The 20,496-nt window shown below is 52.7% G+C and overlaps 1 protein-coding gene across 8 annotated transcripts; it reads right to left on the bottom strand.

The window, feature by feature from the left end:
• Positions 1-189: 189 nt before the first annotated feature.
• Positions 190-20,386, bottom strand: KANSL3 (KAT8 regulatory NSL complex subunit 3). 8 transcript variants are annotated; one of them, XM_051811730.1, is made up of 21 exons: positions 20,101-20,386; positions 18,748-18,918; positions 17,477-17,567; positions 16,671-16,856; positions 16,414-16,545; positions 15,868-15,984; positions 15,266-15,367; positions 15,052-15,123; positions 14,195-14,269; positions 13,470-13,627; positions 12,808-12,871; positions 11,955-12,155; positions 11,297-11,453; positions 9,965-10,042; positions 7,127-7,315; positions 5,502-5,574; positions 4,347-4,495; positions 3,546-3,658; positions 2,808-3,027; positions 2,329-2,462; positions 190-331 (listed from the first exon to the last, which is right to left on the bottom strand). In XM_051811730.1, exons 1-21 carry the CDS (start codon positions 20,343-20,345, stop codon positions 329-331), a joined length of 2,730 nt encoding a protein of 909 aa, XP_051667690.1. In that variant the 5' UTR covers positions 20,346-20,386; the 3' UTR covers positions 190-328. The 8 variants fall into 8 exon arrangements, with proteins under 8 accessions (XP_051667690.1, XP_051667691.1, XP_051667695.1 ...); XM_051811731.1 differs by having other exon boundaries at positions 11,297-11,450; XM_051811735.1 differs by lacking the exon at positions 7,127-7,315.
• Between the last annotated feature and the right edge of the window lie 110 nt (positions 20,387-20,496).

Genomic DNA, 20,496 nt, shown 5'->3' with positions numbered 1-20,496 from the left:
CGCCCCAGGGTCTCCAGGGGCCCCAGGACGTGGCTCTTGGCTAGGCTGACCCTCTCCCTGAGGTGTCCCAGGGCCCTGTCACCCTTCCCTAGGGTCAGGAGGAGCATCCTGGAGGGGCTTTGCAGGGCAGGTCCCACCTTGGGGTGCACCAGGGTGGCAAAGGGGAGGGCACCAGTTGAGGAGGAGGAGGAGGAACAGAAGGAAGAGGAAGGCTGGATGCCCAGCAGTGTGAGGGGCACGGCAGGAGCCTCACTCATCCCAGGCTTGGTGAGAGCTGAGAGCCTGGCGGCTGACATGACGTAGAGGGTCTTCATGGGGCTGGTGGCGGTCACTGTGGAGAAGGGGAGAGGATCAGCAGTGGGGGACATGGTGCTCACCCTGGGAGCTGATGGGAATTGTGCCCCCCAAAAGCATCTTGGCCATGAAGCAAATGTTGCTTCATGTGAAGCAAAACTTAAGGGCTTGAGGTGCAGCTGAGCCAAGCCTGGGATGGGGACACGGAGAGCACTGGGATTATCCCAATGCTGCACCCTTCAGCTCTTCCAGACTGAACAGAAGAACCTGGCCCGGTCCACTCTCCGGAGTGAGACCCCAGAACAAACCCCAGCGCTGGCACAACCCAGGCAGGGAAACCAAAACAACGAAAACTGGCACCACTCTACTCCCAGACCACTCAGATTCCCCTCCTGTTTGATGCCAAGGGGGAAGGAAAGCTACCCCCTCAAAGTGCAGCTCAGATGCTCCAGGCACAGTTGAAATCCGTGACCAGTTGAAATGGCTTCCAGCTTCCTGCAAAGGCCCAGCTGGAATTTCAAAGGGAACAACCAACAATAGCTCTGGCTACTGCTGAAAACACAAGAGTTTAAGCCCCCAGCATTATCCCCCAAAGCCTTTTGTAAATCCAGTCTGTTCCAGGAAGCCCTGGATTACGTAACCCTCTGCGCCAGAGGGACAGGGAGCTGATGTCAAGGGCTATAATTAGTTACAAAAACACACAGCTCACCCCATTTCCTGTAAAAGGCAGCTTTCAGTTTGCTTTTGAAGCAACTCTTACACCAGCCACACAATTAAGCCCTGCCTTGAACACACAAGCTCAGCATTGTAGGGAAAAGTCACAGCTCAGGATCAAATATCCACTTTCGAGTGGCACCACATAAAAAATTAACCCTTCCCTAAACCACTCAACCCTGGAGTCAATCTGTGTCAAGTTCCATCACTTCTCCTGGATATTTAGGGGGTCTCAAAGGTAACAAGGACATGAAGGGAAGCACAGCAGCTCTGATGTTTACTGAAAAGCACAAAAGCTGTTTCCCACATGGATGAGGAGTTTCAGACCTACACAAGTTACTCCCCTGGTGCTCAGGGGGGATCTGAGGGGCACCAGCTCAGGATTCTGAGCTCTGCCTTAGCCAGGTTCTAAGCTCAGCGACTGAAAGAAACTCAGAAGGATGTGGATGCTCCCAAATCTGAGCCTCAATCAGCAGTAAACCATGATTTTGCATGGGAACTCCCAGCAATGACAGATGCAATGTCAGCTCTAACAGGACAAACAAAGGATTTCTGGCTGCTGCTCTTTGTACTCACCCAGCTTCCATCCAAAGGCTTCGCCTGAAGGGTAATTTTTACCTGGGGATTCAGTAACATGCTGATGGCAGTTTTTCAAGTCTAGCTGGAGATTCCCTTGGTGCAGTATTAGTGTGGGAAGGTTTAGATGGGATATTGGGAATTGTTCCCTGGGAGAGTGGGGAGGCCCTGGCACAGGTTGCCCCGCAAAAACCTTGGAGCTCTTTCCAGTGCCTAAAGGGGCTCCAAGAGCTGGAGAGGGACTTGGGATAGGGCAAGGCAGAATGGCTTCCAATTGTCAGGGAGTAGGATTAAATGGGATATTGGGAAGGAATTCTTCCCTGTGAGGGCGGGGAGGGGGCGGGATGGAATTCCAAGAGAAGCTGTGGCTGCCCCTGGGTCCCTGAAAGTGTCCAAGACCAGGCTGGATAGGGCTTGGAGCAACCTGGTCTAGTGGAAGATGTCCCTGCCCATGGCAGGGGGTGGAATGGGATGAGCTTTAAGGTCCCTTGCAACCCAAACCAGTCCATGATTCTGTGATATCAAGCACAATCAACCCTGACACAGACATGATGATGACTTGGATCTTCTCAACCACCTCAGCAAATCACCAACTCATCACACCCAAGAGATGTGACCAAGAACACTTTCCCCACCACAGCCACACCTGCCCTTGGACTGCAACAGTCAGAAACAGCTCAAGTGAGCAGTGATGGACATATTTTGTGATGGACATTTTTTGGGTGGATGGGTGTCCCAGATTACCTGAGGGCCCTGTGTCTGCATGGGCTGCTCCTCCAGCTGGGGCTGGATCATCCCCATGGCCGCCTGGCTCAGGGTGCTCACACGGCCGGGCTGCCCTCGCAGGGTCACAGTGATGGTCGTGGGCGCCTTCAGGCCTGGAAAACACACATGGGAGATGTCTCTGAGACAGAGGGATTGTGGAAGCCACAATCAGCAGCTTGGGGGGCACCAGAAGCCTTTTCATCAGAGGCGGTTCCTTGCAAACTGCCAGCACATGTGGTTGTCCATAAGGAAAAAGGTTTGGGAACGCTGGTCTCGGGGTGCTCCAGGCACCTGGATCACCTTCCAGCCTCCCTTCTCCCTCACCCTCAGGGTGCTCCAGGCACCTCCCTGCCTCCTTATCCCTCACTCTCAGAGTGTTGGGGTGTTCCAGCCCAGTCCTTCCTTCTTCCTCACTCTCGGGGGTGTTCCAGATGCCTCCCTGCCCCCATGTCCCTCACCTGCTGCCTGGTTGGAGATCTGGGCCAGCCCTGGCAGGCTGCTGGCCAGCTTGGCCAGCCCCCCATTGGTCAGCAGCTGGTGGATGGCCGAGGGCTTCCCACTGGCTGAGGCCCCCAGGGCCAGGGAGGTGGGCACAGGGATGGTGCGGACGATGGTGCCCGTGTCTGTGGTGATGGCACTGAGGCTCTGCAGGGCTGTGGGAGCCTTCACAGCTGAGCTCTGCAAGGACAAGCAGCAGCACTGAGCACCTGGAAAGAAAGGGGATGAGGCGGTGGCACAGCCTCTCCCTCCCACAGAAGCCAGAGGTGTTAGAGGTCATGGTTTTCCCACTTTTTTCTTGGTCACACGCAGGTCTAAATGCCAGTAAACTTGTCCCTTCCAGTTTGTACATCTCATTTCGGCTTGATACTATGACTGGGAGAAACTGAGCCCACTCCAAATGAAGCCACACATGAAATCACCTCACACTGAAGGGATGAGCAGTGCAGTGAGAGGTCACAGGTGTGTGTTTTCCCAGAATATCCAGGAGAATGATCCCCGATTCCTCTAAATCCATTCTCCAACTCAGCATTTTCTAGAAGGTTGCCTAGAAACACCTTCCCACAGACCCCTTCCCTACACCTGTCACTGAACCTCCCCTCCTCATCTCTCCTGGTCCTGGAGCAAACAGGGCCTTGTCCAAGTTCCCTCTAACTCCAGCCTGCACACAGCTTCCCTGTCGGATCTCCAGTGGATACCTGCACAGGTGGCCCAGCAGCAGCCATGCTGGCAGGGAGGGTGGATGCCTTGGTCCCAATGTCCTGCAGGCTGAAGCTCAGCCCTTGGAGCAGGCTGCTGGCAGATGCTGCTCCTAAAAAAGAAAAAAATCCAGGAAAAGAATCAAATCAGGCTTGGAGAATTCAGCAGCATGAAATTCCAGGTGTGTCCCATGGCTGTAAACCTGCTCTTTAATGAGCAGCAACCCAAGGTTGACGGGAATCCTCCAAGCTGCTCTACACACATAGTGCCACTGTTTCATAGAATCATGGAATATCCTGAGTTGGATGATCCACAAGGATCATGGATCCAACTCCTGGTCCTGCACAGACACCCCAACAATCCCACCGTGTCCCTGAGAGTGTTGTCCCAGCACTCCTTGAGCTCTGTCAGCCTTGGGGCCACGACCAAACTCTGGGGAGCCTGTTCAGTGCCTAACCACCCTCTGGGGAAAGAACCTTTTCCCCATATCCCACCTAAATCCCCCTAGCACAGCTTCATTCCACTGCTGCAGCTATAAATGGGGTCACTTGTGAAACCCAAGATGCAAGGAGGTTGGGTTTGGTGTTTCAAGGCATCATTACATACAAGTGACACAATTATCAGGTCAGCTGCTGCATCCCACAAATCCCTACAACAAATCCCTTCCACAGCAAATCCCTACAAATCCTGCCTCAACCAGACCCAAAGCGACCAGGGAATGCAAGGAAGAGCCTCCACTGAGTGATTTTGAACCTGGTTTACCTTTTACCTTCCCGGGACAGACATAGGGAGGTGGATACCTTGGAGGGCACTGGCTGGCTGGGCCTGCAGGCCGTGGGTGCTGCTGGCCACCAGCCTGCTCTGCAGGGCATGGAATGCACTGGGAGCTGTGCTACTGGGAATTCCAGCTGGAGCGGGGCTTAGTGACGCCTCTGCTGCTGAACTCAGCCTAAAAGAGAAGAAAGAGGCTCCCGTCAGTGACAAACCGCACAGGGACACAGATGGCACCAACCCAAACAACCAGCAGGACTCCTGAAGGAAGGCAGTTGAGCTACAAAAACCCAAAGCAAGAGAAACATGGAATTGTTAAGGTTGTAAAAGGCCTTTAAGATAATCAAGTCCAAGGGAAGTTTCCCTGTTCCACTGCAGGAGCACCTGTGGCAAAATCCATGGATTTCCAAGCTGGAAGGGTTTGTTACAAGCGTGCACCTCTCTGGGTCACCCTACACAAAAGTCGTTGACCCCAAAGCGACATTCTTCCTGTTTAAAACCTATTTCCTATTTAAAACAACTCTTCTCCTCTCCCAGATCACAGAATCTCAAAACATTTTGGGTCCCCTTTGAGGGACCTCAAATCCAGTTCCACCCAGGGACATCTTCCACCAGACCAGGTCGCTCCAAGCCCTGTCCAACCTGGTCTTGGACACTTCCAGGGACGGGGAATCCACAGTCTCTCTGGGCAAAAAGATCAGTCAGAGTCTGGTTGCACAAAGCTTGGGTTTGAATTAGAAGGGAAAACAGGCATCAGCACGAGATTCATCCCCCAACAGAAATCCCTATGGGCAGTTAATGACCTTCATGAGTCACTTTGAGGTTTTTCCCTGTCTTTGGGAAAATAAAAGTTTGACTGTCAAAGGGAATTAAGGGAAGGATTAAAAACTGAATTTCTGCCAAAGCCACCCCAGTCATTCAAAAAACAGATAACCTGAATTTGGGGAACTACATAAAACATAACCCAACAGCCACAATACCTTCTACTTCTGCCCATTTCTGCCATTCACAGGCTCGACTCCCAGGTGACAATGAGTTTTCAGGAGCCCAAAAGCCTCCTGCCACATGGCAGAACATTCCAGTGAGAAGCAAGAAACCAGAAAGCTCCATATGCAGGACTGCCCCTGTTGTGGTGTTTCCTGTCGAAGAGACCCACAGCTCATAAATCCCAAATTCCCACTCACCTGGGGGTGGAGAGCAGCCCCGAAAGCTCCTTTGCTCCAGACACGGCCATGGGCACCGGCTTTCCGGAAACAACTGCAAGAGAAAAAGGACAATCCTCATTTTCCCTCCTCCGCGGGGCTTTAGGGAATTTTTAGGGATCCCCCTCTCACACAAGTACCCACAGGCACGGCCATGGGTTCATCCTGCCCCCAGAACATCTTCTCCAGGAAAAACACACATCCCAAAGAACAAAGTCCAATCAAAACTGCTGTGGAACGACAGCCAAGATTGAAGGAATCAGCTTCCAAAGTCTCGGGAATCTCAGCCCCTCAACACCAAATCCAAATCTCTCTCCTAAACATTGTCTCCACTAATCCCCTCCTAAGTTCATCATGGCACAGTTGAACCACCTCAATGGATTTTTGGGATCTGGCTGATGGATTTTGTAAGGATTCTTTAATTAAAGACACTTTACAAAATACACAGGGATGCGACGAGTCACGAGATTTGTTTATTGCGGTGTTTTTTGGAATACAACTGTGTTTGTCTTGTGCTTTCCTCCTGCTCACACCGGGTATAGGGAATTCTTGTTTTGGTTCATGTTTTACTTCTGTAATTCATTTCCTTTCTGTGAAAAGAAGTAAAGTTTGGAAAATTAAATAAGATAAAATTAAAAAAAGACTCCAGAAAGTAGAGATTTTCAAAGCTGCCTGAAGATCAACTGTAACCTTCCAAAACGATGTGGATTTAGGTACCTTCACAGTTTAAAACAACTGTTAAATTAGCAAAGAGGTGCTTGGAAAGGAGCAGAATTATTTCTCAGCTTGGAAAAGCTCTGATTTCTGACCAGAACGGAGACACTTTCAGTCCATAACCTTATGGATCTGGAGCTCTGGCAGGAGGAAAACACACACTCCAGACAAGAAAACATCCTTCAGGGTCACAGGGCACAGCAGCCAAAGCTTTTGGCCTCTCTTCCAAAGGCTCAAGGGGAAGAAGATGGAGCACATCACCTCTCCTTGGATACAGGATATATTGTGGTGGGTCTTCCCAGATGCAGAGGTAGGAAAGCTGGGATTTTTATATGTGCGTCAACTGTGTGCTGTGCCAGACTCCAGGTCCCACGGGGCTGAAGTGTCTGAACACACAAAGGTCTTCCAAAGGGAGGAACATGGTTGCCATCCCTAAAGCAGGAGCATATTCCAGGTGGGAGGAGCGGAACCAGAGATGTACCCGACCTACGTGGAGCAAGGGGTCCAGCAGGACCAGCATCCTGCTTCCAGCAGCAGCTCCACACTCAGAGGAAGGAGGGAGTAAGACCAGAGGAAAGTGTAAAACCAGAGGAAGGTGTAAAATTCACCTCCCAGCTCCAGGCTGCAGCCAAGCATTCTGCTAGAATGTGCAATTCCAACTGCTATGGAAAACAGGCTCCTGTCAAGCCCCAACATGTCACACTCCCCCAGCTGCCAAGCCCACTCACACCTTGAGCCACCACCTTTTCTGCAGCAAACTCCTCCAAAAATGGCAGCAATAGGTCAATAAATCACAGCTCCCTCCCCTCCCTGCACGTGCCCCTGAGGGCAGATCTGGGCACAGCCAGGGCCCCGTTTTTGGGTTAAGAAGCAGCTGTGCAGCCACAACTCACTTTCTGCCTGGGTGGTGAGGGCAGCTCCGGTGCCCATGGCAGCAGCATCCCCGTGGGAGACAATGGTCACCTTGATTTTGGCTCGTTTGGAGGATTTGGAGCACTGGGTCGGGCTGGGGGGTTGGTGCCTCTTCAGCTGCAAACGCACATCATCTTTCTCAGCCCCTTCCGAGGGCTCTGGCACCGGAACTGGGGGACACAGAAGGAGCTGTTTGAGCACCTCTAGGTCAGCGCTGCTCCTCTGGGCACAGGAGGGACACATGCCCATGCACACACCTCCTCAGCTCCCTCCATGTCAGCCTTGCCCACTCCCATGCACCAGGAACACATTTTCCTTTCCACCTCAGCTGGCTCCTGCCTGTCCTGTGCTGAGTTAAGGCCAGGATTTGGCTTAAGCTACTCACAGGCTAAGGCAGGATGGGATATAACATCTGTCTTGCCTCTGCAGAGAAGGGAAATGGATGTGGACAGTGATACCACACCTCCACATCAACACTTTTCATTTCAAAGTGTGGCACATCCAAATCCTGGCAAAAGGCCCCTCCAACACCCCTAATTTCCAGGTGAGGGGATCAAGGTGGAGACTTGCAGAGATGGTGCAGGATCAGAGCTCAGCCTACTTGCTCCTCCAACACAGCCAAGGGATTTGCATGCCTATTATTCTTCCTGGAGTTGGGCAGGTTTTTGGGAGGCACCAAGCAAAGCAGAAAAGGTGCGGCAGCAAAGCCAAGCCCCTCAAAGTCCCACACTGGCACTTGGGGAGAAAACCCACATGTTGAGAGTTCTCTTCCACACCAATCATAGAATCATAGAATCGATTGGGTTGGAAAAGACCTCTGAGATCATCGAGTCCAACCCTTGGTCCAAATCCAGTCCATTTACTAGATCATGGCACTCAGTGAATGTGTAATTTTGCTGCCACATCCTTGATGTGTCACATCCACTCCATCCCCCCCTAAAGCATAAACTTCCCAGGGCCAAAGCCTGTGAAAAAGCACAGGGGACCCACAACAGCTCAGGAACAAGACATAGCCATGAGCTGCCACATCCTGCCCATCCAGCATCCCCCACGATCATCCAGTCCAGCCTGAAATGTTGGGAATTCCCTGTATCCAGATGGTCCTGGGCATCCAAGCCATGTATTCCACAGCCCAGAGGCCAAGATGTACATCCCTTTTTATTTATAAATATCCAGGTGCAGATATATTGTATAAAATAGGTATAGATATGTGTGTGTACGTATATATTTATACACTGTGCACCACCTACACACCTCAGAACTGTGGATGTAGGACAGGATTGCAGTCAAATCCCGAAATTTCAGGCAACTCCAAGCATTTTGGGGCTGCTCTGGTCCCCAAGACAAGTGCCAAGCTTGCTGTCCTGCTCTCCATGGCTGGACCTGAGGCCTGTTCACTCATGCAACACTTCCATGCCTTTGCCCTCCTCCAAACATGCACCATCCAGGCCCAGATGCATCCAGGGAGTCCTCAGAGCCGTGCACAGCCTGCAGGCCCCACAGCCCCTCCCAAGGGCCACCAGCCAAGCAGGACAGTGAAAGGCACGTGCACAGGTGTCAGGTGTCCCTCAAAGCATCAACAAGCAGTGACCCAATGTCCCTCTGTGTTCCCACCACTCCAGGGAGGACCCTGTTCTTCCTTGTGGATCCATGAAGCTCCACCCCCCTTCCTGCCTCACATCTCAGGCATTAACAAGCCCAGAGATTTTAACTGGCTTTTGAAGTTATGAACAGACCCCCCCCAGGCTTGTGCCAGGCTCTCCACAGCTCCCACCAGCTGGGGATTCCCCTGCAGGGCTCCAAGTGTGCTCTCTCCCCTCATGGCACAGGGGAGAGCTCTAAGCGAGGCTCCAGGGAGAAAGAAACCCCTAAACCATGCTCAAGAGGGAAAGAAACCTTTCAAACCACCAGCCTGAGGCAATACCTGCCTCAGGGGTTGATTACCATGGTTGGAGAGTTAAAGGCAACAGCATTTGGGGTGGCAGAGGAACTTCTCACCCAGGTCAGCTCTCAGCACCCTAATGGAGTACTGACATACTCATATGACACCACCACAGCCTCCCAAATCCTTGGATTTCCACTTTGCCTGCCCTCCTAACCCCAGATCCACACGTTCACTGTCATTCGTGATGGTAAAACACATCTTCAGATACTATGGATTTCGCCCCTTGATTCCAAACCCTCCGAGCATGACACACTCAGTTACCTCTGTGCTCAACTTGAGAGACTCCAGGACTACGGAGCGCTCACTTCCACATGTCTCCTGGTCTAGACAGTATCCCTCTCCCCGATCTATCAAAGCCACCCCTCTCCCTGATCCATCACAGCTTCCCAAAGCCATCCCCCTCCCTGATCTCTCTGCTCTAATTCCCTCAGACCAAGCAAAGCTGCTCCACGCGTCCCTTCCGAGTCACTTGGTTGTCCCTTGTTTCTCTCCCACGTGTCTGGGATGCTCCACCACAACCACACATGGTCTCTTCAGGTTGATGTCCATGTCCCCTTCTCACCCCCAGCAAAGAAAAAGGGTTAAACTCGTGCACAAAGCTTTAGTCCATCAGAGCAAACCAGCTGCCAGACACTGCCTTTATCCACTGGGAACAAGGAAGAGCTCGGGAAAAGTCACAGCTCCCAGGTAAAGTGGGCCCTTGGCTCCAGCTCCGAATACAGCAAAGAGGAAGCAAAAAGCAGGGGGACAAGGGGACACGTTGGGCCACATCCCCAAATCAATGCAAGGGGAGAGGAAGATGATGGAAGAAGGGAGCAGAGACAGAGAGGAGGGAGATAGGAAGAGAGACAGCGGGAAGTGAGAGGATACTCACCAAAGAGACATGAAGAGGTGCCAGGAGGAAGAGCTTTCCTCACCAGCATGTTTTGTTTCAGAAAAGCAGCAAACTGAGCTGAAATGAATCAGAGAGAATTACAGGATCACAGGATCTCTGGAGGGGACAGGGAGCTCCAGGGACACCACAGACAGACCTCTGAGCAGAGACAGAGTTCTGGACATAACTCATCCAGCCACAGGCACAACAGAGACACAGCCACCTCTTCCTCATCCCACCTCTAACCTGGAGCCCTCTCCAGCCCCACAGCCACTGTGAAAAGGCCCCGGAAACAAGAGCAGGCCTGGCTGGAAGAGCACAGCTAAGCTTGGCTCAGTTGCACCAAGGAGCTGAGAGCAGCTGGGAGACGTGAGCCAGCACATCCCTCAGCAGCTCCAGCCAGGAGCAGCAGCATTGTTGACTAAACCAGAGAGCCACGACACAGCCAGAGACCCAAAAAGACCCACAGACCCTCCTCCTGCCTCCCATGTGCTACCTGGAAACTGTTTCCCTCAGCTACAACAACAAAGGAATACAATCCTTCAGTCCACTGTCTGAGAAATTAAGGAAAATGCAAGCTTCAGCTTCCTCCCGGAGTCTATCCCTGAATTAGGAAAAGGTTTCAGAGGATGTGGAAGGTCACAGGAGACAACAATGAGCCTGTTCAGGTCTGCCCTGGGCAAAGAAATAAGGAGAGAAGGAAGGATGGAAAACTATTGCCCAGGGATTTGCCAGGAGGATCCTCATCCACAAAACCACTTCCTACGCTCCGAGCATTCACCACCACAATGAAGCTGCACAGAAAGGTTTTAAATCAACACTAACAGGACACAAAACTCCACAGGGTGGGTTCTTATTCAGAGCGGGTTTTCCACAGTCATTTACTGCAAGATCACTCTATAATTCCTTAAATCCCACAGTTTCAGTCTCAATTCAACAGCCTCAAACATCACCTGAGCATCTTTATTCTCTCCTGAGCACCTTCAGTCTCTTCCCAGGGAGCCTTCAAGGATTCATGACACTGGACAAGGGGCTCTCACTTCCAAAAGGATTACAGCAAGGCTACAGAGGGATTTGATGAGCCAAAGTGAAAGTCCTTCCCACTCCCCAACAGCAGGAAGACTCCACAAGCTCCACAAACATCATTCCCAACATAATTCCAACCCTCCAATCCTTTCAGATGGCAGTGACAGGGACTGAGCTGGAGAAAAAGCTGCCACGGGGAGCTTGGAATTCAAGACAGGACTCTGAAGACAAAGACCTCCACACACTAGGACAGAAAAAGACCAAAAATCTGGATGCTAAAAGGGTGGGAAAGCTGCAGGGAATTACCTTGTGCCTGCTTGTGTGTCAGGACTGTGTCTGCCCTCGGCACCTGCCTCTTGAGGAGCTGTGTGGTGCCCACCGGGGGGGGCTTCTGGAGGGACACGGTGGCCACTTTGGTCTTGGGGCTGGAAGTGGGGCTGCTGGAGACGCTGGATAAGTCCTGCTGGAAGAGAGGGACACCTCTTATCCCAACGTTTCCTCAAGTCAGTCTTAACCCTGAGTGTCAGGAATCCTTCAGCTGGAGTACACCTAACTCTGAAGGTTCATTTGTCTCACCACAAGCTATTGGAACAATGGAATTGTTAAGGCTGGAAAAAACCTTTAGGATCATCAAGTCCAACCATAACCCACCACCACAGTCACCACTAAACACATCCTCAAGTGCCACAACCATGTGTTTTTTGAACACTTCCAGGGATGGTCACTCCACCACTGCCCTAGACAGCCTCCTCCAATGCTTTACAACTCTTTCCATGAAAACTTTTTCCTAATATCCAATCTAACCCGACCCTGGCACAACTTGAGGCCATCACTCCTCCATATCCTCTTACCTCCATCTTCAACACTAATCACAGCTCTCACCACATATTTCAGTGGCACAGAGGTACCTCTTTACACAACCTCAGCCTTTCCCAGCTGGAATTACCCTGGGAAAAGCTCCCACCTCTGATCCTGAGGGCGAGGCTGGTACTTTGGCTGCAGGGGAGGTAGGTCTGCTGTTCCTTTCTGGCAAGTCAAAGGATAGATCCCTCCTGGTGGAGTCACGGGGCTTTTTCTTCTTCTCAGCATCCAGGTCCCGGGGGTCAGAGCCCGAGTGGCTCTCGGCTCGGGTCAGCACTCCAGTCAGGAAGTCAGCTATCTCATCCTAGGGAGGAGGGAATAAATAGCTGGATTAAGAGGTGGGTAGGTCTCTAGCAATGGATCTTCATAGCTTGAAGCAAAGGAGCAATAAGATTCCCAAAAAGATAAATGGATAAGGCTCTGTAGGTTTGATATTCCACAGGAAGAATCCCTAAAACCTCACAGACAGACCCAAGAATGAGACTCCTGAAGGGACAAATGGATAAGGCTCTAGAGGTTTAATATCCTGCAAGAAGATTCCCTATGAACTCACAGACAAATCAAAGAATGAGATTCCCAAAGGGACAAATGGATAAGGCTCTGGAGGTCTAATATTCCACAGGGAGAACATCTAAAACCTCACAGACAGACTTTGGTTTTCTCATTAAAACTCACAACCCGCTGATTTTGGACACCTGGGAGAGAAATATGATGGTTTCTTCAAACTCCCCAAAAATACCACCTGTGTCCCTTGAGAGACTTAGGAAACTGCTCCTTGTTTAAGGTGCACCACCAGGAATCTCACATCTCTACTGAAACAGCCACTTCCAAATTCCCCTCAGGAGACAGATTCCCTTCAATCCAACCAATCCTGGCTGGAACCTTTGGGCATTGAGACATTTCAGCAGGGATTACCCCTTTTTTTGGAGGTGTGAAGGGAAGATCCCCATGGTTACCTGGATGCACCTGTCCACCATGCTCTGGGTCAGGCCTTCTGACTTCTTTTTGGCTTTGCTTATCCTGGGAAATAAAAACAGATGGAAATCAACATGATTGGTTTTCCACTTCCATGCTCACAACATCCTCACCTGAGAGAAAAATTCAAGTGACACAAGGTGGGTCCCTTACCCAGTTACACATTGAGTAAGGCCTGAGTAAGAGCCTTCACGTCACAACCCAAGAGCACCAACTACTGGAATGATGAGATTGATCCCTCAGAAGTGCCAAGACAAACTTTGAGGAAAAATATCCAGCATCCCAAAGCATTTTCCAAAGCAAATCTGACACTTGAGAGCTCTTTCTCCAGACCCAGTGTCAGAATTTTATGTTTCTTTTTTTCCTCTCCTTTACTGGTTTTTCCTACTAGAGATTTCTGATTCATACGATGCTCTAAAACCTGATCTGTGCTCTGGGCCCAACTCTAGATCAGGCAACCCCATTCCCATACACAACTGGTTCAGCTTTTTGGTGCAATTATTCCAAACTCACCCAAGTATGGAGCATTTTCATGCCATTCCCACTTAGTTCCAGTACCGAATCCGGGGTTTATTTACACAGCACGCCTAGATGTTGCCCAGAATTCCTGGGAAAAGAGAGTATCCACCTGATAGGATGTTACCTGAGGTTGTCATCTGCTCCCCCCACCACCACCATGCTGTTGTCTGCCCGGATTTTCTCCCGGAAATCCTCCATGGCTTCAATGTTGCACTGCAGGGAATTCTGCCCAATGACGAAGAGGACAGGGGTCTTCATCTCCAGGAGGGGGTCGTCAACATCCTGCAAGAGCACAGGGAATTGCAATCTGGAAGGGCTGAGCCAGGATGAAGAATCTTTGGAGCTGAACACCTGAAGAGGCACTTCGGGTTAATCCCGATGGGATTGACAACTGTACTGAGTCCAGATGAAAACTGCTCCAGCAAACACCTCCCAGATGGATTTCCAACACCCTCAGAATTAGCCACTGCATTTGCACAGCTCTAATTATTCCCAAGCCAGTCACACACTGCTCAGCTCATAAAGGAATAAACCAGCTCTAGTGCCAAATGATACAGTTAATGAGGGACCCAGGGCATGGTTAACGAGGGATCTACACGTCCAGCAAAAACAGGTCACAGCCAAGACAAGCACAGATAGCACCTCTCACACCTGCTATTGCATCAAGAATCCCACCAGGAATGCAACAGTCCCTACTCTAAATGCAACACCTCCTTCAAAGACAAATCACCCAGATATTCTGCAAAAAATATGCCAATTTCACTGGACTTCCAAGCCTGATTCCATGAAACAATGTAGGGAGGTTTAAAGAAAAGCAGAGTTCTTTCAACAGCTCCACCTGGTCCTTACCCCTCTGGGGCCATCCACGGTGAGCAGTGGGAATCCAAGGCACACAACGGCAGTGACATATTCCATCACTGAAACCTGGGCAGAAAGAGCAGCACTCAGCATTCTCACAGCACAGAGCATCCTAGGAGCAAAAGCTGCTGTGCCAGGCACAGAAACACCTTCCATAGCTACACTTGGCTTTGGAGATTAAAAGAGTGATTAGAAAATGTTAAATGACTCAAGTTGCTAATGGCCCACAACCACAGACTGGTCAAAAGCAGGCCACGGAAAGAGGAAAGGGACAAGGAGAACCCATCAAGTGTAACAGTCTCTCAAATCCGTCTCTGAACTGAGGCTGCTAAGTGGGCTCTGGGAGAATCACAGAACCCTGGAAGGATTTGGGTTGGAGGAGCCTTAAAGGCCATCCAGTCCCATGGGCAGGGACACTTTCCACTAGACCAGGTTGCTCCAAGCCCGGTCGAACCTGGCCTTGAACACTTCCAGGGATGGGGCAGCCACAGCTTCTCTGGGAATTCCATCCCAGCTCCTCGCCACCCTCACAGGGAGGAATTCCTTCCCAATATCCCATCTAATCCAGCCCTCTGGCAGTGGGAAGCCATTCTGCCTTGTCCTGTCCCTCCATCCCTTGTCCTAAGTCCCTCTCCATCTCTCGTGGAGCCCTTTCAGGCACTGGAAGGGGCTCTCAGGTCTCCCTGGAGAAGTCTTCTCCAGGCGAACAGCCCCAGCTCTCCCAGCCTGGCTCCAGAGCAGAGGGGATCCATCCCTTGGAGCATCTCTGCAGCCTCCTCTGGACCTGCTCTAACAGATCCATATCCTTCTTGTGCTTCCTTGACGATGTAAAGGAATCAGGTACTCACGTGACAGGCCACCAAGGCACCCGTGTTCCACCCGATCAGGATGATCTGCTTGTGAGAGAAGTGGTTGTGAATCTACAGGAGACAAAAACACAGGAATGCAGAAGCAGGACAGACAATGAGATGATGCCCTGGGGTAGCACAGCACCTCCAGGAATGGGAATAAGGTCAATGGGAGCACAAAGACTCCCTTATAAACCCATTACCTCTCCCTCACCTCTGCCACTTTGCCCCTCACAGCCCCAATCATGTGCTCCAGACACTGCAGCACTCCTACCCCACTGCCATTGTTCAGCAGGGAGGTGGCAATGGGAATCACCTGCCAGTGGAGAGGGAAAATCAGGAATTAACCAAGGCCTTACTGAGGACAACAGGTGCTGACAACAATTAGCACAGAATAGAGCCCATTTTACACATGAACTCGTGCTTTCTCTCCTTCTTTACCCTAGGATTCATTTCTAGCGACTAAAACCACAGTAAATGGAGAACTCCCCATGGATTCCCACCAGAAAACATCTCCCCTCACTCCAGTGTATCAAACACACTCATTAGGAGATGAGTGAGCAGCTCCATAGCCAAGAGGACTAACACGACCTCCAGTCTCCCTTCTCCAACCCCTTCCTACCAGAACCCTCATCAATCCTTAATAACAGTATCAAAAAACCTCAAACACATTGGATTTGGCAAATCCATCCCTATGCAGTCTCCAACGGCAAACCCTGAGGCTGGCAAGTATCAGCCTCTGCTTTCCAAGGATTTTGGTGCACCAAAGGCTTCTGGAAGCAGCTCTGTCCTTCCCCCAGAGCCAAGCCCACACACCTTTCCCAGGCAGGAGAGCTGTGACTGCCAGAAGCGGTGCCGTCGGGAAGCGGGGAACATGGAGTTGGCAGGGCCAGAGGAAGCGATGAGGATGAGAGGGGAACCAGGCAACTTGCTCTGCAAAGTTCAACAAGAGACCTGTCACGGAGAGCAACTTCTCTGGAGGGACCTCACTGCCTTCCTGGCTTGCATAGGGAAGCAGGAGGGACCTTGCACAGCTTGTTAAGTGATTGTTTTCCCAAGCCAAAGTTTGGGACAGTCCAGGGTGAATGTGCCCAACAGGAGGACTCCCTGTCATTGAGAAAGTCAAAAACACGGGGAAAAGAGCTCAGGGAGAAGACAGAGGTGGAAAGAAAAGGAGTATGAATTTCCCAAGCCAAAGCTCCCTTGGGATAGCCCAGGGGGAACATGCCCGACAGAAGGACTCCCCATTACTGAGCAAGTCTAATGCGGGGGAAAGAGCAGAGCAGACAGAGGTAGAAGGAAGAGGAAGAATAAAGTTGATGTGGGACCTCTCGCTCCCCACAAGCCCCCAGAGGCACTTACTGGTTTATTATGGGACAGGACACCCACTGCTGGGTCCCAAGGCCTCTTGAGCAGCAGGGACAGAGCCTCAGCCCCAGCTGCTCCTGTCTTGGCCGTGGAAGAGAGCAGCATCCTGTCAATCAGCGTGGGGATCTGAAACCAGAGGCCAGGAGGGACTGAGAAAACACACACAAAACAAGGGATAACAATTCCATCTGCAAGCTGGATAAAGGGAGAAGGTCATCCACGACAGCCAAGTCTCCCACTGCTTTTATCACCTTTCCTTTCAGGGTCTGCAGAGCATCCAGGTATGCGGCCAGCACGGGCAGGCTGAGGGTCTCCACCAGTGTCGTGTGGAGCCACTGGATAAGTTTGGTGTCCCAGTTCACACTGGCCAGGGCCTGGCGCACCCTCCGGGCACATTTATCCACCGCTATCCTCCTCAGGACAGGCTCATTGCAAGCCTGGAGACCAGGAAATCCAAAAGGAACAGTTATGGGGAAGATCAAGCATGTCACATGCATCCTGATCCATAGGGAAGTGTTGGCTTGGGCAGCCCTAAGACCCCTGGAAGCAAAGCCCAACATCTGGCCGTGAGGACTAAACCTGTCCTTGGAAGGCAAGTGGAGGCTGAGGGGAGCCCTCCCAGAAAGTCAAAACTTCCTCCTGAGGGGCAGCTCTGATCTCTGCTCTCTGTGATCAGTGACAGGACATGAAGGAACGTGCTGGAGCTGTGTCAGGGGAGGTTTAGGTTGGATATTAGGACAAGGTTCTTCTCCCAGAGGGTGGGTGGGCACTGAAGAGGCTCCCCAGGGCAGTGGTCACAGCCCCAAGGCTGGCAGAGCTCAAGGAGTGTTTGGACAACGCTCTCAGGGCCAGGGTGGGATTGCTGAGGTGTCTGTGCAGGGCCAGGAGTTGGATCAATGATCCTTGTGGGTCCCTCTTAATTCAGGATATTCTATGATTCCACAAAAATCATGGCTCAAAGAAGCCCAGAGCTGCCTGTTCCTTGAGGCTACATGATCCAAAGGCCAAGACTTCCATCCTGGCTCTGCTGAGAAGGACAGATAACAACAACTCTTACCCCCTCATTGGCCAGGCGAGCCAACCTGTCTGACTGCAGCGCTTTGTGGATCTTGTTAAACAGCTTATTCTGGGCCATGGTCCACCCTGTCCTGTGGGGAGAGACACACAGGAGCTGTCACACACACGCCTGGGGCCTGAGAGCTGCTGTCCATAAAACAACCAAATTCCTCATAATGTTAACACTGTGGGCTGGAGGGTTCCACAGGGTGGAATTTATGCATATCCTCATTGTCTTTGACATTGGAACATGGTTGAACTGGGGATCTACGTGTAATCCAATGACTCCCCAGATCCCTGCCTGTGCTGGGCATTGCTGAGGCGCCTCCATTCCTGGGGACAGTTCTGGGCCCTCACCTCAATACAGACATTGAGGGGCTGGAGTGTGTTCAGAGAAGGGAATGGAGTGGGGAAGGGGCTGAAGGAATTGGGGGGGCTCCGCCTGGAGAAAAGGAGGCTCAGGGGGGACCTTCTTGTTCTCTGCAATTCCCTGACAGGAGGGTGAAGCCAGGGGGGGTTGGGCTCTGCTCCCAGGGAACAAGGGACAGGATGAGAGGAAACGGCCTCAAGCTGTGCCAGGGGAGGGTCAGGTTGGATACTGGGGAAATTCCTTCATGGAACAGGCCATTCAGCCCTGGCACAGGGGTGGAGTCCACACCCCTGGGAGGATTTAACATCCCTGTGGATGTGGCACTTGGGGACACGGGTTTGTAGTGGCCTTGGCAGTGCTGTGGAATGGGTGGACTCAATGACCTTAAAAATTTGGTTTTTCCAACCCAAATGAGTCTATGGATCTGTACCATCACTCTATGACTCACTGTTCCAACCTCCCCTGAATACATGAGATGGATTCATGGGATGGACATCTGGAGGAATTTCTTAACAGAAAGGGTAGTCAGGCATTGGAAGCAGCTGCCCAGGGAAGTGGTGGAGTCCCTATCCCCAGAGGTGTCCAAGGAACAACTGGACGTGGCACTCAGTGCTCTGGGGTGGGTGACAAGGTGGGGATCGGGCACAGGTTGGACTCAATGACCTCAGAGGTCTTTTCCAACCTTAATGATTCTGTGATGCCATGTGGGAGAGGTTCACCAGCTGGGCCACCCCCCACCATCACACTCAGATTTCACAGCAGCCAGATGAGTTGGGACACAAAAATCCATTTTCCTTGAACATAGCTCATTTCAGTAACACCCCTGTGTGTCCAGTCTCACCAAAACCCTCCCAGCACTCCAGGGGGTGCCAGAATTCCCTGTCTCTGCTGTCCCTGGGTACCTGTTGACGTGCTCTTCCCAGTCATCAGGGGGTGGAGGTGCATCAGCGTCAGTGCGTGCGAACATGACGTGCCTCTCGCACTCGTTCATCACGCTCCGGGCCTTCTGGTTGTCGTACAGGGGCACCGGGGTGGGTGTCACTGTCTCCACGTCAATTGGCATGTCGGCCTCCCTGCCAGGGAACGAGGGTTTAGGGTAGGGACGGATTTAGGACAGGGATGGGTTACCCTGGGCTCTGCTATGGTGGGCACTGAGATTCAGGGACCCTGTTACTCCTGATCTGTGCCCTGGCAGCCCCCTGGATTCCAAACTAAGCTTCCCTGGATGCCCAAACCAAACCCCTGCACCCCCAAACCAAGCCTATCCTGGACCCCAAACCAACTCACCTGGGCCCACAAACCAAGCTCTCTGGATGCCCAAACCTGCTCTTGTCTTCCCAGGCTCACATTCTCCCCTTCCCTCAACAGCCTCTCACAGATCCCTCAGGGCCTGTCCTGCTCCTCCCCTCAGGCCCCCCAAAACTTCCCCCATCCCCTGGGACCACTCACATGACCCCAGCCCTACACAAGCTCCTCAGCTCCCCCTGACAGACAACACAGCCTCCCCTCACAGCCCCCACCTGCCCCACAGGTCCCTCAGGACCCCTTACAGCCTCTCACCCCAGAGGACCCCCCCACCCACCCCACAGTCCACCCCGGGATCTCAGGGTGCCCCCACCCTTCTGCTCCACAAACCCCACACTACCCCCAGGACCCTCATCCTTCCCTCATACCCCCAGCCCCACACTGTCGCCTCACAGCTCCTCTTCCCACCTCACAGCCCCTCAGGACATGCTCTCAGCCCCTACACAGGTTCCTGATCCCAACGGTCCCCCCAGACCCACAGGAGCCCCGACTCCCCTCACAGCCCACCCATCTGCCACTCAAGACCCCCACAAGCCCCTCAGGACAAGCTCCCAGCCCCTAGGGAGGTCCCTGAGCACCCCCTCCCCTCTTCTCATCGACTCCCCAGACCCACACAGCTCTCTCTGACCCTCAAAACTCCTACAGGCTCCTCAACCCCCCAGTCGCCTCAGGATCCTCACAGGCCCCCTCACAGCCCCCCACCTGCCACTCAGGGTCCCCCTGGCCCTTCTCCCTCCTCTCACAGGCCCACTTAGCTCCCTCAGGACCACCCACTCGCTCCTCACAGGCCCACCACCTGCCCCTCAGGACCCCCCTGGCCCCCTTCAGACCCCTCACCCTCTTCTTTCAAGACCCCCCTTCCCCGCAAGCCCCCTCAGCCCCTCAAGACACACTCACAGACCCCCCCCCTCTCCCCCTTCAGTCCTCCCCTCAGCCCCTCGGTGTCTCACGGGGCGGTGCCGAGGTGCCTGCGGGGTGTGATGAAGAGCAGTCGGGCGGGCCGGGCCGCGCTGGCATCGGGGTGCGCGCTCCAGGGCTTGGCGTAGCTGTGGTCGAGGCACACGAGGTCCAGCTCTCGCTCGTGCGCCGACAGCTGCAGCAGCAGCGACGTACCCATCCTGCGGGCCGACCACTGCAGCTCCCGCTCCCTGTCGCGCTCCCTGTCGCGATCGCGGTCCCCGCAACGTTGCGACATGGCGGGAGCGCTCCCCCCTCCCCCCGCACTGCGCGTGCGCGGGGCCCGCCCCCGCCCCAGATCGCAGCGCGCGTGCGCGGGGCGGGATGCCCAGGATATCCTGAGGGGAATGAGGGAATCTGGGAATATCCCAATTGGGGAGGGGCCTCCA

Source organism: Manacus candei, unplaced genomic scaffold (assembly GCF_025592945.1).
Source record: "Manacus candei isolate 608988 ecotype Guabito, Panama unplaced genomic scaffold, ASM2559294v1 h1tg000084l, whole genome shotgun sequence".
Classification (NCBI taxonomy): Eukaryota; Metazoa; Chordata; class Aves; order Passeriformes; family Pipridae; genus Manacus; species Manacus candei.
The sequence above is the reverse complement of the archived record's forward strand: the minus strand, read 5'-3'. Positions and strand labels throughout refer to the sequence as shown.

Bases quoted from the DNA above. Each gene is read 5' to 3' on its own strand.
- KANSL3 (XM_051811730.1), bottom strand. From the start codon at position 20,345: ATGTCGCAACGTTGCGGGGACCGCGATCGCGACAGGGAGCGCGACAGG. The intron at 18,919-20,100 runs GTGAGACACCGA...GTTCCCTGGCAG, and splicing joins AGGCACCTCGGCACCGCCCC to GGAGGCCGACATGCCAATTG. The intron at 16,857-17,476 runs GTAAGAGTTGTT...CCTGGTCTCCAG, and splicing joins CTCGCCTGGCCAATGAGGGG to GCTTGCAATGAGCCTGTCCT.